Source organism: Stenella coeruleoalba (assembly GCF_951394435.1).
Source record: "Stenella coeruleoalba genome assembly, chromosome: 12".
NCBI classification, from domain to species: domain Eukaryota; kingdom Metazoa; phylum Chordata; class Mammalia; order Artiodactyla; family Delphinidae; genus Stenella; species Stenella coeruleoalba.
Genome location: NC_137158.1, coordinates 71,685,858 through 71,701,635, shown reverse-complemented (window position 1 = coordinate 71,701,635; position 15,778 = coordinate 71,685,858). Strand labels below are relative to the sequence as shown.

Below are 15,778 nucleotides of genomic sequence, written 5' to 3'. Positions count from 1 at the left end.
ATTTAGTTATGTATCCTCTGATTTTCCAAAATGTATATTCCATTCTTCAGTCTCTGTTTGTGTATCATCCATATTCATTAAAGAAGATATTATTCTTGTACTTTTCTCTCTGCTTATTCTCAAAAAGATCTATATGTGCTGAGTCGATCACCATATCCTTCAAATCATTATTCACTAGATTATTCTTTGATCAAGTAACAATTCTTCAGAACACTAATTTTTAGCTTAAGTACTTTTATTCCAAATTCCTTTTTCACATTCAGTTGCCATTTTAATTACACTGGATTAAAAGAGGTGAGTTTTACCAAGTCTGGAACTTATTTTAGGTGCTAATAGAGCACGAAATCTGAGAAATGCACCTTTAATTAGCAAGGATGTTTGGGATTTAACATCTTGAGCATTGACATTTAAACTGGTCTCTTCCTTGATCAGGACAAACATTTCTGAATCCAAGTAATTGGTGTCAGTTATTTCAGTTATTTCAAATGCTGCAATGCTGCACAATGGTAAAACCTACATTTAGAAATCTTCACTGTAGCCAGAGTGTGTTCTGGGGATCAGACACATCATTTCCCAGTGTGGGCAGTGGAGAGCATTTTCCAATTTGGTGGAAAAAACACAGCATTTGACATTAGAATGTATAAGCTGGAATCTCTTTCCTAATGTTTTAATAGTAGATTATACTACTTAGGAATGTCACTAAACTCTGTAAGGCTCACGGGGTTCTTGTGGGAATTTACTAACATAAGGCTGTTCGCAATTGGGAGAAATACATATGTAAGGCAATATCACTATATCATTCACATTAGTAGCACTATTAATGTGCTAAAACACTCTGGTTATTTCCATACTATAAGAAAATGAGAACATCTTTGTGTTGTCATAGTCATTTCTCTCTCGGTTATTGACAATTCTCTGGTATTCTTCAATCTTCTTTCCATGTTGCTATTTACTCCAAGGAAACTATAACTCAAGTGGCAGTTGCCCAAAAATGGATGCCTGACTCTCCCTCAGTGGCTCTGCAAAGTGGGGTTCTTTCCTACAGTACCTGTGCATTCTTCACTCTCCTGCACTAGAATATGAGACAATATCTCTTACTCTTTGTGCGTGACCCAAAGAAATAGCTGGCAATTAACTAACACGTATTCCTCTTCCTCAGCTCTCTTCCTCCCCTCCCTAATATCCCTACCTAACCCATCTCGGAATTCTTTCCCTCTAACCCTGATACAGACTCAGAATCCTCCTCAGCCCAGCACTCCAGGAAGCTACTACCAATCAACCTTAGCTGGCATCTGAAACCTACTGGTCATATCTGGCCTAGTTCTTTATCTATACAGCTAATATCTTTTAATAGCTTTGCTGCCTGTTCTTAATGTGCAAACGCATCCTGTCACCCACAGGATGGCTAGTGGCTTCTCCACAATCAGATTCTGGCAATTTCTATAAGTAGCAGCTCCCTAAAGGGAAAGGGGACTCTCGGGGCATAAAGGAAGTCTTTCCCCTACTTTTCCAGGTGAACAAAACTTACATAGAGTGAGAAGAGAGAATGGTGCAACTGGAGCGCGTTATTCACCTCTCTGCTTTCTGATTTTTGGTTAATAGAGGGGTCTCATTCCTCTGGTTGCTGAGACAAACCAGAATGTTCTCAGAGTAGCTGTCTATGTGATATCCACGTGGGTATTAACTGTGGGCTGGTGGCTCGCATTCATGATCAAGGACACTAATCTACACCTGCAATATTTTCCCATTGTAAGGTCCTTATGGTTACAGAGCCTGCTGTGTTTGGTATGAGTAATTCCCTTTTTCATTTCCTTTGATCTTTATGTTTTACTCCATATTACATTGTGAAATCTCCTTACATACTTTCAACGCAGGCTTAGGCGTAATGCGAGCTTTAGAATATCTTTTTCCTATAAACCAGTTTCCTAAGACTTTTATTTCAACTTCCTCATTTCAATAGGAGAAATCAGTTCACACGTAATTAGCATTTAGGAACTGAAAAATTCACAATATTTTGGTATGAAAACATACTTTTGAAAAGTCCCAAAAGCTGGAGAAAAAAAAATGCTTGAAGATACCAAGGGAAAAATACTGACTTACTAAAAAGAGGCCTTCCCCAGTGCTGTGTGTGTTAAGGAACACTGCTCTTTTCTCTTGACCCCAGAGTCCCTTCTAGCACGTTGGTGGTTATTTGGAATATCCTCACGCTGTGAACTACAACTTTACAGCATCCTTTCAATGCATTCAATCTATGTTGCATGATGATTAACTAAGATAATTACAAGAGGGACCAAAGCATGAATGACGGTGTGACAAGGAGATAGAAACAGAGGGAAGTGGTTGAAATAGAAACTGAATACAGATGAAGCTGACCAATTTCAAGCCTGTGGAAATGATCCTTGAAAAGGGACCCAGGGGAAGACTCTTGATTTAAATACGTAATTGAAGATGAAGGAGAAACACGCTAAAATTGTGGGCCTATATTTTGGATAGTTTACAAATAGAGAGAGGAGGAGGAAACTCATGTCTACGCTGTGTGGGAAATGCATCTGGCCCTGTCCTAGGCACATTGTATATGTTATAGAATCATGAAGGAAGGCTTCCATTCCAAATCCAATCCTTGATAGAACCTGGTTTCCAGGAGAACCCAGGATTACAACCACGGGTTTAAAGGGGGGCGGGGTGGGGGCGGTCAGTGCTCTGAATCACTTTTTCCTCTGGTACCATTTCTTAAGGTGCTCAGCTCCTGGAAGCTTTCCACACGCCCAGGCCCTGCATCATTCCATTCTTCCCACTCTCATTTTCATCTAAAGCTGCTCCCACCTCACTGGCAGCTTGGAAGGAATCTGATAAATTCATCGCTTTAATTGCTGAGTATTACTTATAGCTCCTTCCTGGAGCTGTTGGATTTTGACAGGGAGAATGCACTTAGGCCCCGCAAGGCACTCTCTAAACGTAGAACTTTAAGCTTACATGAAAGGAAGAGATATGTGAAGAATTATTTAGGGTCAAATAGTCTCTTACAGTACATTTGAAATGACATTAAGAAGGTTGCCAGCAATTCTGCCTAATTTTAGGATTAGCTAAAAGGCAGCACGATGTGGCAAAAAGATTACAAGTGTCAATTCAGACTGCACGGCCTCCACCAGCTACTCTCTGCGTGACTTTAGGTGAGTTTCTTCATTTCTCTGACACTCAGTTTTATCATCTGTAAAAGAAGATGATGATATGCCTATAGCGATGAGGATTAAATGATTTGATGATCTGTTTTATCACAACATATGCTTTTCTAAAATCTCTCACTTTGCAAAATTATGTACTGAAAGATAACAGGGCTTAGGAGGAAAAAAAAAAAAAGATTGTGGGCACACTGTGCAGTAGCCAGACTGAGGGCCTTTTTTCTTTCCTGTTGCAGGTTTTAAGTTTTATCCCACTGTTCTGATCATCCCTTGCCTAAGAAAATTCCTATGAAAGAACACAACTACTGTTTATACTGATATCATTCTCTGCATACCAATTACATATGAGCTAACTGGTACTATAAAAGCAAGTGTTGCAGAAGAGACTGTATATAAAATGACTTGGGAAAAATATATATAGTTAGTTAGATTTAATTTTCCTTTGCTTCTTGATTAATTCTTTGGAAGCCATAGAGACTGAATACCAGACAGAAAATTCTTTTCTTTCTTGTTCCAAGAAACATGTTAGCAGGAACATAAGTTAACCTGAAAAAAAGGGATACATATGAAGACTTGGTTCTCGTCATATATTAAGCTCTTTAAGCAGGAATAATATTACAATATTCCACAACCAGTATAGTATTGGGACTAATCAGTTAGAAGGAGGCTGACCTGATGTTGGCAGTGCCAGGGAGAATCCTGCTGGTCAGGTGTAATCTCCTTAGTATCTTGGGCTTGCAGGGAGGTCCCAGGCATTCTAAGGGAAGACCAGGGATGATAGCTGTATGTGTGTGTGGGGAGGTAGGGGGGTGGCACTGGTAGGATGCAGGATTGTGGGTATTTACCAATAAGAAGATCTTCAATGTTTTATAATGTAATTTCCATCTAACATTAGCCCTTTCTTTTTAGCTATCTCGTTGCATCTATCCTCGTTTGCGTCTATCCTCGTTTGTGTCTATCGTCGTGGCACCCAGAAACCATGGAACCAAAGGGAGCCAGACCATCCATCTGTCTGGCTCGAAGAGGATCACGGGGTTATTTAGATCCATTATGGAAAAGACTGCTTTACCTTCCAGGAGCATCCCCTTTCTCATCAAACCACACCTCCTCTCCAGACACACCGATGAACGTGGACTTGATGAGGAAGTCCAGGAGTTTGCTGCCATCGATGGGCTTCATGGCATCACAGAGGCCCACATGGCCAGGGCAGAGGGCATGGTGCATGTTCTGTAGCCCATGTGCCATGGCATAGATGGCGTTGATGACAAACCCCATCTTACTGTCCTGGACATAGTTTTCTTCTAAGCTTTCATTGCCTGTAACATAAAAACAGATCACTACCAAGGTTGCAGTAATGAAGTCTAAACCTGCATGTTTAATTCCCAAATGCTTTTCAGGGCTCTCAGAAGAAGGGAAAGCCAAACCTACCTGTTCAAGCTTTGTATTTGTGACTATCTCTGCTGTACTCTATCTGAAAATAGTTTATTCAATTTTATTTTCTGAATTCAATAACAGCTTTATAACATATAAAACAAACGCCACAGAGGTGAAAATAAAGAACTTTCACATACTGCAAGGAAATCCTTAAGGAGCAATGAAAATAGCTCTTATTTCCTCTGGGTTCACAGAGACTTATATTAAAAGTCTCCCCATATCACAGTCCTGGAAAAGCATTTTTTATATCCTTTGTGACAATCCACAATCCATTGTAAATCAGTTTGTGCATCATCTAAACCCCAATATTTTCTCTTGATGATTCCACTAATTTTATCATCTCTAGAACCAAAAAAACCTAGAGTAAAAAGAAGAACTAGGTAGTATGAATTTCTTCTTCTATATGGTTGGTGGTACAGAAATATTTGAATAAGATTTGCTAATTATTAGAAACTCAGGTAAAATGTTTCTTGATGGAAGAGTCACACTACACATTTAATCTAAACCTTTAGCTTTACGTGTGAATTTCAGATACTCTGCGATCATTTCCACCTATGTCACAGGTGACAGCCTGAATAGGTCACTGAACCCCAAGGTGTCTGGGCTGGAGAATAACAGAGTATCTTAGGAACTTAGAGAGCTTGAAGTACTTAGAAGAAATGGTAAATAAAGAGTTTTGACTTTGACATTGAGCTTGAGATGAAATAAGACATTTACAAAGAGTTCTATTTAAGGCTAATCTATTTAGGTATAGTTGAAAATGTAAAAAAGGTACATGTGCATCTACTCTAAGAATGAGATACAAAATACCCAGGTCAGGTTGAAGGGGGGACAAATTCCATTTTAACTCATCTTCCAGTGTTGCTTAATAAGAACTTGTTAAAAGTGTGATTTGCTAAAGTAATATTTTCCTAATTGAAAGAACACTTCCCAAGAGGAAATAGGAGTAAGAGAGGCAGAAGGGGCATTTTAAAATCAAACTGCACAGAATAAGTCTAGAAGTTATGTAAAGCAGAAAGCAAACATCCTCCTTGAAAAAACTGCAAAGTCATTGAAATAAGGTAATTTATGTCTGCCACCCAGAACCCCTGGGTCTGAGATAAATTAATGCCATCGGTCTGATAAGTTTTAAATGAGCCTTTAAATACAGCCCGAAACTCCCAAGTGCTGGAGCTAAATGTTAAAGCTGTTAGAATTAGAGAAATTACCAGGAGTTAAAGAAGAAAAAAAATAGACAAAAATTGGATGGCAAAATAACCTTCAATGTAGCAGAAACTGAAAGGGTTCTAGCAGCTACTTAAGCGGTTCTACTAAAACCATCTACTTGAAGTGGCAGCTATTAAAGTCAACCCTAGGAGCAAACTGTCAAAAAATGTGCGTTCTTTTCTCTGTTAGGGACAAACCTTATGACCACTGAGTCTGTTGTTTTGTTTTTGTTTTGATAAATGCTACTAAAGATGTATTATATATTTTAAAAATTATTTTGGTGTCCCCAGTACAAATTTCTTAAGCTGTCTTGTCTAGTGGATGCCTTATTCATCAGCATTGGGACTGTAACTGGTCTTGGATTTCTTTGAGATCAATGTTTTCCTTTTGATCCTTATTTAGGACTATCATATAACTTAGTGTCCAAACTGGGTTACTTTTGTGAGTGACGTGAGTAATAATTATTCCAGAAACACCGGTGTAATTAAGGCAAACTGGTCAAATGGTGACGTGTTTCTTGAGCCATGCTGACTTCCAACTGTATCTATTTACTGATGTTATGAGTAAGATATGTGTGTATATATGTATATATATATGAAAAATATATAAAATAACACATGTAAATATATATACATTCATGTATACATATGTATATTTATTGATATATATACACAATAAACAATTAGTGGAATATTCTTCTTAATTTAAACTAATTTTACATTTGTCTTAATGGGAAATATACACATTAATAGTAATACTGGCTACTATTTTTTGTGTTTATTATATACAATACTCAAATAATGATATCATGATAATCCTGCCAAAGGGACATGAATCCCACTGTTTATAAGTGAGGAAAGAGCAATGGTATGAAAATGCCCCCTTGATACTTGTTCTTTCTGTAAGTTGGCAGAAACGTGGGTGTAGATATAGAAGTCTACAGAGGAGACACTTTTCTGGCGACTGAGGACAGGGCATCCTTCTGTGCACCAGTATCATTTTCAAGCTTTTTGAGGTCTTCTCCCTGGGATTGTTCCAAATGTGCACAGCTGTCTCTCTGACTAGAAGTACTAGCACTCAATCTATTAACTGCAAATTAAGACAAAGAAGCTCATCCTGTCAGTATTTATCATACAGAAAACCAGGAGGCTAGGCACATGTTTTCAGGGAATATTTGTAACTCAAACCCTTTTCCAAATAAACACAAACAGCTTGTGTGTTTGTGTAAATCTAAAGTGACACATGCACTTCCCTACCCTGCCAGTCCCCTGGGTCTGCACATGAAGGGGATGCTACTTCCCATCAGTAAGAAGTCTCTCTTCAGCTACTACGCCAGTTCACGATGAACTAGCATTTGGGAAGGTGTGACAGAGTTAGAAAATCACCTGGCCTTTACAGGACCATTTTCTTTGCCATAGCAACAGTGCCAGATGATGCTGCAAGAATTTATCATCAAACAAATAGAATATGATACAGGTTTTCCTTCTGCCCAAAGATCCTATATTTTCATGACCAGCGAATAGAGAATCCAAACTAATATTATTGTCACTTGGTGGGAAGGTGAAAACACTCTGATTCCCTGGGGTTTAGTGCCTTTTTAATAACACTAGTCTCAGAGTTATTAGTAAGAAGGGGATTTTATGATTCATTTTCTGCGGTGCATTAACCATTACAGGCCACTAGGGTATCATTAAACTACTACATTTTCTAATATACTAAATGGAATCAAATAATTGTAGTTGACTGTGTTTATTTACCTTCAAAAGAATACCTGCCTAACTACTTCACAGCAGACTGTGAAAATAGCTACCTTGATTCTAAATAGTAACCTTGTTCTTATTGCAAAACACAAGGGCTATAAACTGCTGCCTGAGTATGGCAGCACACAGAGCCTCCATGAGGGTAGAAACACTGTGTACCTTCTGAAAACAGGAAATCCACGGTGGTGGGGAGAAGGGCTGGCAATTCCATCTGCTGCCATTTAGGATGGCTATTCAGCAGAGTGGTATAGCAGAAAGAAAGAGCACGGGACTAGGCACTTAAACACCTGGGACCTAGTGAAATGGAGCAGGACCCTGTGGGGCTCTCCTGGCTATGAATTCTTTCCATGTCCCCAGTTTCTTGTTTGAAAGAAATAGGCTTCATTCAGCCTCCTTGACCTTCCCTGAGTTCCAAAGTGCAGACTCAAACAGTTGCTTATCGGGGAAGGGAGGGAATGCAAAAACAAAGGAGGAGCAGTCAAGAAACATTAGTGCAAATAAATAAGATCGTCTGTACCAATTTTTTCAGATTCCACATATATGCGTCAATATACGATACTTGTCTTTCTCTTTCTGACTTACTTCACTCTGTTTGACAGTCTCTAGGTCCATCCATGTCTACAAAATTTACAAAGCAGAAATAGAGACACAGACGTAGAGATCAAACGTATGGATACCAAGGGGCAAGGGGGGGGGCGTGGGATGAATTGGGAGATTGGGATTGACATATATACACTATTGATACTATGCATAAAACAGATAACTAATGAGAACCTACTGTATAACACAGGGAACTCTACTCAGTGCTCTGTGGTGACATAGATGAGAAGGAAATCCAAAAAAGAGGGGATATGTGTATACATATAGCTGATTCACTTGCTGTACAGTATAAACTAACACAATATTGTAAAGCAACTATACTCCAATAAAATTTTTTTTTAATTAAAAAAAAAAAGAAACAATAGTGCAGCCACGGGGCAGGGTCCTGGTTCCTCCTTAAGGGATATACATAACAATATCTTCCAGTTCTTCTGCAGGCAGACCCTCACCCAGGTAGAGGACGGTAACTTCAGGCTGAGAACAAGATTCCTGGAACACTGCCCTGTAACCTCACCACCAGCCAATCAGAAGAAAGTCACACACCCTGTAGCCCTCACCCCAAATTTTGCCTATAAAAACTTCTTGCCACCAAACCATTGGGGAGTTCTGGTTTTTCTTGAGCATGAGCCACCTGTTCTCCTTGCTTGGTCCTGCAGTAAACCTTTCTCAGCTCCAAACTGACTTTTCAGTTTGTTTGGCCTCACTGTGCATTGGGAACATGAACTTGCAGTCAGTAACACTAGAGGCAGTTCTGCTATAATATATCAACAATACATATCCAACTAGCCATGGAACTTGGACAAGGGTCTAGATCTCCTTGAGTCTCAGTTTCCTAATCTAAAAAATACCACAAGTAGATCAGATTATCTTTCTGAAAATGTCTTTCCCCCTCTAAAGTTCCTATGCTTTGCTTCTCCAATTCCACACTTATTGGTACTTAGCAAAGTCCTTTACATATACTATCTTTTTTTAATTCTTACAAAACTGTATGAGTTTTGTTCTATTATCACCATTTTACAAATGAGAAGATTAAAGCATAGATAATTGAAATCACGATTGGGGAGAAATGTTTTCCTTTCCCTTTCCCTTATATTAATGCTTCTTTGTGAAGAAGGTTCTTACTTAGTACCATCTCAGGCCTCTTGTCTTACTCAATGGGAAGAGTGGAGTGATTCATCTTTTTGCAGGATTGAGAAAAAGAAACTGGGCATGCTTAGCTCAGCCCCTTTCTCTCTCATCTGCAGGCCTGCACTTGACAATTCTCAAAGGTTCTGGTTGATTCTCCAGCCTTTGGTAAATGTGGGCTGTAGTCGACAGTTGTGCCAGTAGGCGAGACAGGTTAATCTAGTATTGAAAAGTCTATTGTGGTCACATATCTGATCCATGTCCCTAATCCAGTTTGTTGTGTTTTTTTTTATTGTTGTTGTTTGTTTGTCAGTTAGTTTTTTTATTAACTTTTAAAAACTTCTTCACTGAGGTATAACTCACATATGGTGCAGAAATCTTTACTGTACATTATAATATTAATAAACGTTTATTAATAAATGTTTACATATGTACATACCCATGTAACTGCTCCCCATATCATGATATATAGCATTTCCAGAGGCTTCCATTTATTTAGAGCTTCCTTAATTTATCCCAGCAATGTTTTGTAATTTTTCAGTATGCAGATACTAGGTATTTGATTTTTATGGTACTACTACAATTGGTGTACTTGAAAATTTTTTAAATTATTTGTTGCCAGTATAGAGAAATGCTATTGATATCTGTGTTTCAGCCTCGTATCCTGCAAGCTTTCCAAACTTACTTATTAATTCTAATTTCTTATAAATTCTTTTGAGCTTTCTATGTATGCAATCACATTATTAATAAAACATATCTTACATTTTATCTCCATCTGTTTCACTCCTGGGTCTACTCCTTAGTTGGGTTCAAATTTGGGTTGTGCCACATTGGCTGTGCCACTGAAACCCCTGGGGTTCTGAATTCAAGGTCACACAGCTACCAAGGACAGAGGCAGTGGCCTCCAGAGCTGGACCTGGTCCCTGCCATGTGGCACTATGCATACAATAGCAGCCCCGTCCAACTGCTGGAGCAGTTCTATAACAGATAATGAGACATCAGTTAGGAAAAACAATTAGTTTGATGTTTATTCGTTCTGAATTTTTAGTAATATCGTCCCAGTTTGAATGTCCAAAGTGGAAACACGTAGAAAATAAATGGAAAGAATGTTGAACTCCAATAGAGTACTTTTGTTGATGCCTATTTTTTCTATTTAATTAGTACAGCCTTACCGCTATGCATGTAGATCTAGTTATGTTGCCTTTTAAAATCTAGACTCTCAGCATTAAATTCAAAATAAAAATAAACAAAACAAGCATTCTTTTATCTCCTCATAACAAGGAAATGTTTTGGGAAACATTAGTAAACATAACTGTCCCTGGAGAAAACATTCTTCTGGTTTCTTGGCTTTTGTAGCTCTCCACTGTTTCTTTTTAACTGAGAGCATTATATATTCAATACATAATTTGATACAATCTCCATTCAGATTGAAATAGAAAGAACTGTAATTGTTTTATATTGTTAACGTATCAAGCAAAGAAAATGAAATTCATGTTACTTTAAATGACCTGAGTATCAGATTAATTGAGAGAAAATTAATCAGGTCTTTTTTAAAATAATGACCTCAAAGGACTAAAGTGCTGGCAAGTTTTCCTGAAGGCCTGGCTATTAAATTTTCCGTATGATTTCCCAGGAAGAATTTGTGGTAAGATTCACAACAGTCCAGCCTTGTTCATACTCAAGTTTAAAATCTTTGAAGTCTTTTTTTCCTCTGACTCTATACTTTCCTCTTTCACTAAAAATTTTCTCAGCTCACATCACAGAAAAATATGACCCCTCCATTATTTTCTATTCAGTTTATTAAAATGTGTATTAACTCCTATGTAGGATGGAAAAGAAGAAAGTAAGGATCAATTACTTGAGCGTGTGTTATTGGCTGAATTTCTATTGCTTAAACCCACCTGGTTTTAACATATGTGAACAATACAGACATTTTTCTAAATACATCATCACAATCTATTGTTAAAGAGAGAAATCCCCCAGTTATATGACACACACACAGCCGGCTCCCTGCAAATTGCTGATAATGTATGGTAAGCCTTCAATTCCCTGAAAATACAACTGCATTTTAGCTAATTCATATTTCAAAAAATTATAGTGTTATATGAAAAACAAATGAGGACAATCCCTGGAGAGTTTAAGTGACGTTGAGGATTAGTCAGTAACATTCAGTTGAGCTGTGGGGCTCTTTGTTTCTCTACAGAGAGAAAATAAGGGCAGCTTCTCATGTGCCTTTGCCTTTATTGATCTGGCACAAAACAGTGTCATGGAGTTATAAACAACTCCCCACAGGTCTGCAATAAGCATTTGGCAGGTAATCATAGAGAACGAGTATGTTACAGAGAGCTGGCTGCTTGAGCCAATGTGGGAAGTTAGGGTGTTGTTAAAATTCATCAGGAAACAACTCCTGTCTCAACAACCTGCTGGGTCAGAATCCTTGCCAAGCCTATTCATCTTGGTCTCTTCTAAATGCTAAGGAGGCATATGTATGCTCATAGCTCCACTTCTGCTTATTTATGGGTGATAGGAAACATGCTTTCTTTTACAAATGTAAGGTAGTTCCATGATTTAATGCTATTATGGTCCATTTCAAGTTCCCTTTTGTAGTATCTCTAGTTTCATGCTTCAGTGTTTAGATTGAGCTAATAAGTCAGAGTGGACTTTGCAGAAATATAAGAACGATTTGTGAAAAATCTACTTATCTCTGACGTATTAGAGTCTACCAGCATCTTCTGATAACCAATATAGGGTCTTGTTTATTACAAAACAAAACCTTAAAAGTTACATGGTGTTAGTATTGCAAATCCACTTTTATGATTGACTTCTGATTAATACAGTACAGTATTTATAACTTGACAAAATGTACCATTAAAAAAATCTACTTTGGGATATATTAAGGATATCCTATCCTTCAGTCTTTTTCCTGGAATTCATATGCCAAGTGATAAAATGGAAACTTGGATTCGAAGCTTTCCATGTTCTGCACAGGATTAAATACAGGTTTAAATACAGGCCATAAGGTTTATTACCATGCCCCCATCACCTAAGAATGAGATATACTGTGGATTTTCATGTAAGGTTCATTTCTGCAGGGCACTCTTAGTTGATATTTTACACGGATATTTTATGTACACTTAACAGTTCATGTAGACCAAAACGCTATCTGTCCCAATGCTGGTTGGAATTTCTTGAATGACATATTGGCTTTTATGTGGTGTCTCCCAACAGCATCTCTTGCAAGAATCAAATCTGGAATTCCTAAGAGCCTAACAGGAACTCATGGCTAGTGAGACTTCAATCAATATCTGTCACAGAAATTAAAAGAGTAGCTCCTAAGATTAACGTTGTCAAGCACATACGGGCAAAAAGCTCTGAACAGGGTCTATTGCTAAAACACATACAGGGTTCAGACTTTATGCAAATCTGCTTGGATATGTCAATCACTCTGCTCAGGTTGTGAAGGGCATATTTACAGAAACAAGAATGCCAAAAATAGATTCATTAAGAAGGACTCCTTGAGAGGTCACAGGGCTGATCCAATTCTATTAAAATTATATTCAGGAGTGGAATATAAGCTCTATATTCTAACTGGTAAAGTTGTTTATCATAGGGTATGGGTAAACAATGCTGAAATAGCTCTACACATATACCAAGGTTGAAAAAATAAATGAATAGGGAATTCCCTCGTGGTCCAGTGGTTAGGAGTCTGAGCTTCCACTGCTGGGGGCCCACATTTGACCCCTGGTTGCAGAACTAAGATCCCACAAGCTGAGAGGCCAAAAAAACAAAAAGCAAAACAGAAAAAAATGAATAAATGGATGACAGACGATAGAATCCAAGTTTATCACAGTTGGAGTGGGGAAGGTTACTGATAAGCAAAGGGGAAAAGCTAGAATAAACCATGTGGTACTGGAATCGAGGTAAAGGCATAAGTACGAATTTAAATTTAGCTTAATATATGTACTGATGAATTAATATAGAAATAATCATACATATGTTTATATGCAGATTGGTATATATTTATATACTTCCCAACTCTGCCCACTGAAGCAAAAACACCCCAATCATAATGAGCATGCCCAGTGCCCAGATCTTGGATTCTAACGCCATTCTCTAATAAAGAGGATCAGAATGCCTTTGGAGAAATAACCAGTTGTAGGGCTGGGGCAGGAAGTATACAAGATGAGCCTGAAACATCTTGTAGTGCCAGAATATAAGGAAGTTGCTTAAGAAATAAAACAATAGAGATATGTCAAAAGAACACTAGAATCAAATAAAAGGCCTCCCAATGGCCCAAGCTGACACAATTTGAGCAAGAAAATCAATAATATAGTATTGGATTATAAGCCAAACTATAAAATATAAATACTCTTGAGTCCAACTGATATAAATAAAGAATTAAATAAAAACATTAATGGGGAAGAGACAAATCTCCTGTACAGAAGAATTCCAAATAATTTATGTAGCTAATCTGCCCTCAAGAAGGTGGAGCATAATTCCACACCCTTTAAGTGTGGGATGCACTTAGTGATTTGCTTTCAAAGAGTACAGTACAAAAAAAAGAGATAGAAACAGAAACTTAGTAAATGCTTCATTAGCCAGGTGATCAATGTTAACATTATCAATGATAAACTGATAGGGTGTACTCCAGTACATTGTGTTGAGAAAGACACTTCACCTCTGGGGTCTTCCCCCCAAAACTCATAATCTCAGTCTGACTATGAGAAATACGTTTGCCAAACTCAAATTTAGTGACACTCTACAAAATACCTGATCAGTACTCCTAAAAACTGTCAAGGTCATCAAAAACAAGGGAAATTTGAGAATTATCGCAGCTGAGAGGAGCCAAAGAGACATGAAAAATAAATATAACGTGATACCCTGGATGAGATCCTGGAACAGAAAAAGGAAAACTGATGAAATAAGAAAAAAAAATATGGAGTTTAGTTAATAGTAATGCACCTGTGTTGGCTCATTAATTGTGGCAAATGTAGCACAGCAATATGAGATGCTAACAACAGGGGAAACTGAGTGCAGGGTATTTGAGAACTCTCTGATACACCTTTGCAACTTTTATTGAAAACTCTTCTAAAATACAAACTTTATTTTTAAAAAATGTACAAACATTAGCATCCAACCTGGACTAGTGTCAGGTAACAAGAGGTAACATGATTGAATGCTTGCTATGTGACAGGAACTTAATCAGGTGCTTTACATATAATACCTATTCACCTCGCGATGACTTATTAAATGGGTGATATTACTATGCCCAGCTTACTAATGGAAAATCCAAGAACTTGTCCAAGATCACACAGCTGGACAGTGGTGGTGACTAGCCTGACACCCAGCTGACTCTAGAGCTCTCACTCTTAAGTACTATGTTGCCCTGTCTCTTGCTCAGTTGTAACCCAAGAGTGACATTCCACTCAGCAGGCTCATGGGCAGATTGCATTTGATGCTATATTAATAAATGTTCATGTGTGCAGAATGAAATTTGCCCCTGATTGTAGATTATATATAATCTATAAAGAGAACTTCCACACATTTCATCACATGGTGAGGTTGTCATGATTTATTTCACATGGATGATATTGATATAGAGGCAGAATTTTTTTTGCATGAATTTTTTCCTATAGATGCTCCATTCAACACTCCATAGAGAAGGCTAAATCCAACAGATAAAAATCATTTGGGAGGAAACCCATCACTAAGAATCAATATTCTAGATTCTATGACCCTCAGCCACAAGAAATGATTAACTGATTCCCCAGGGTTTTATCTGAGGTTCTAGACTGCTGCAGGGTCAATTCTGGCCATAAATGTAGTCCATGCATTTAAAAAGTTGAAAGTAAATCTTCTTCTAAGGGGAAATACCCACAGAAAGTTAACTGAAGAATCTAATTAAACAAGTGGCCCTCGAGGCAGGCATACAGTCTTGGTTGGTAATATCAGTTTGGAAGCCACAACAAAAGAACAGACTTTGAGGACGCTCCAAAGTATCACAAGGAACTGTCTCAAGCAACACCCACGCTCAGTGCCTGTAGTTAACCTAGTCTGCTAACTTAGACTGCTGGGGTCAAGTCTTTGCAAACTGACTTTGCTCAAGCTTATCAGAACACACTCATCAAAAATGCACTTGAGGATTTCCTTGGTGGTGCAGTGGATAAGAATCTGCCTGCCAATGCAGGGGACACAGGTGCGATCCCTGGTCCAGGAAGATCCCACAAGCCCCAGAGCAACTAAGCCCGTGCACCACAACTACTGAGACTGTGCTCTACAGCCCACGAGCCACAACTACTGAGCTTGCATGCCACAACTACTGAAGCCCTCATGTGCCTAGAGCCCACGCTCCACAACAAGAGAAGCCACCACAACAAGAAGCCCGCGCACCACAATGAAGAGTAGCCCCTGCTCGCTGCAACTAGAGAAAGCCTGTGCATAGCAATGAAGACCCAACGCAGCCAAAAATAAAAA

At 38.3% G+C, this 15,778-nt stretch overlaps 1 protein-coding gene across 2 annotated transcripts in view; it reads right to left on the bottom strand.

The window, feature by feature from the left end:
* The window catches only part of GRM1 (glutamate metabotropic receptor 1), a gene marked incomplete at its 3' end in the record, with an annotated part of 396,780 nt that overhangs the window by 59,592 nt on the left and 321,410 nt on the right, over window positions 1-15,778 (bottom strand). For both annotated transcript variants that reach the window (XM_079939225.1, XM_079939226.1), the window contains one exon: window positions 4,249-4,495. In XM_079939225.1, coding sequence (XP_079795351.1) covers window positions 4,249-4,495 — 247 coding nt within the window. The remainder of the gene's footprint in view (window positions 1-4,248; window positions 4,496-15,778) is intronic.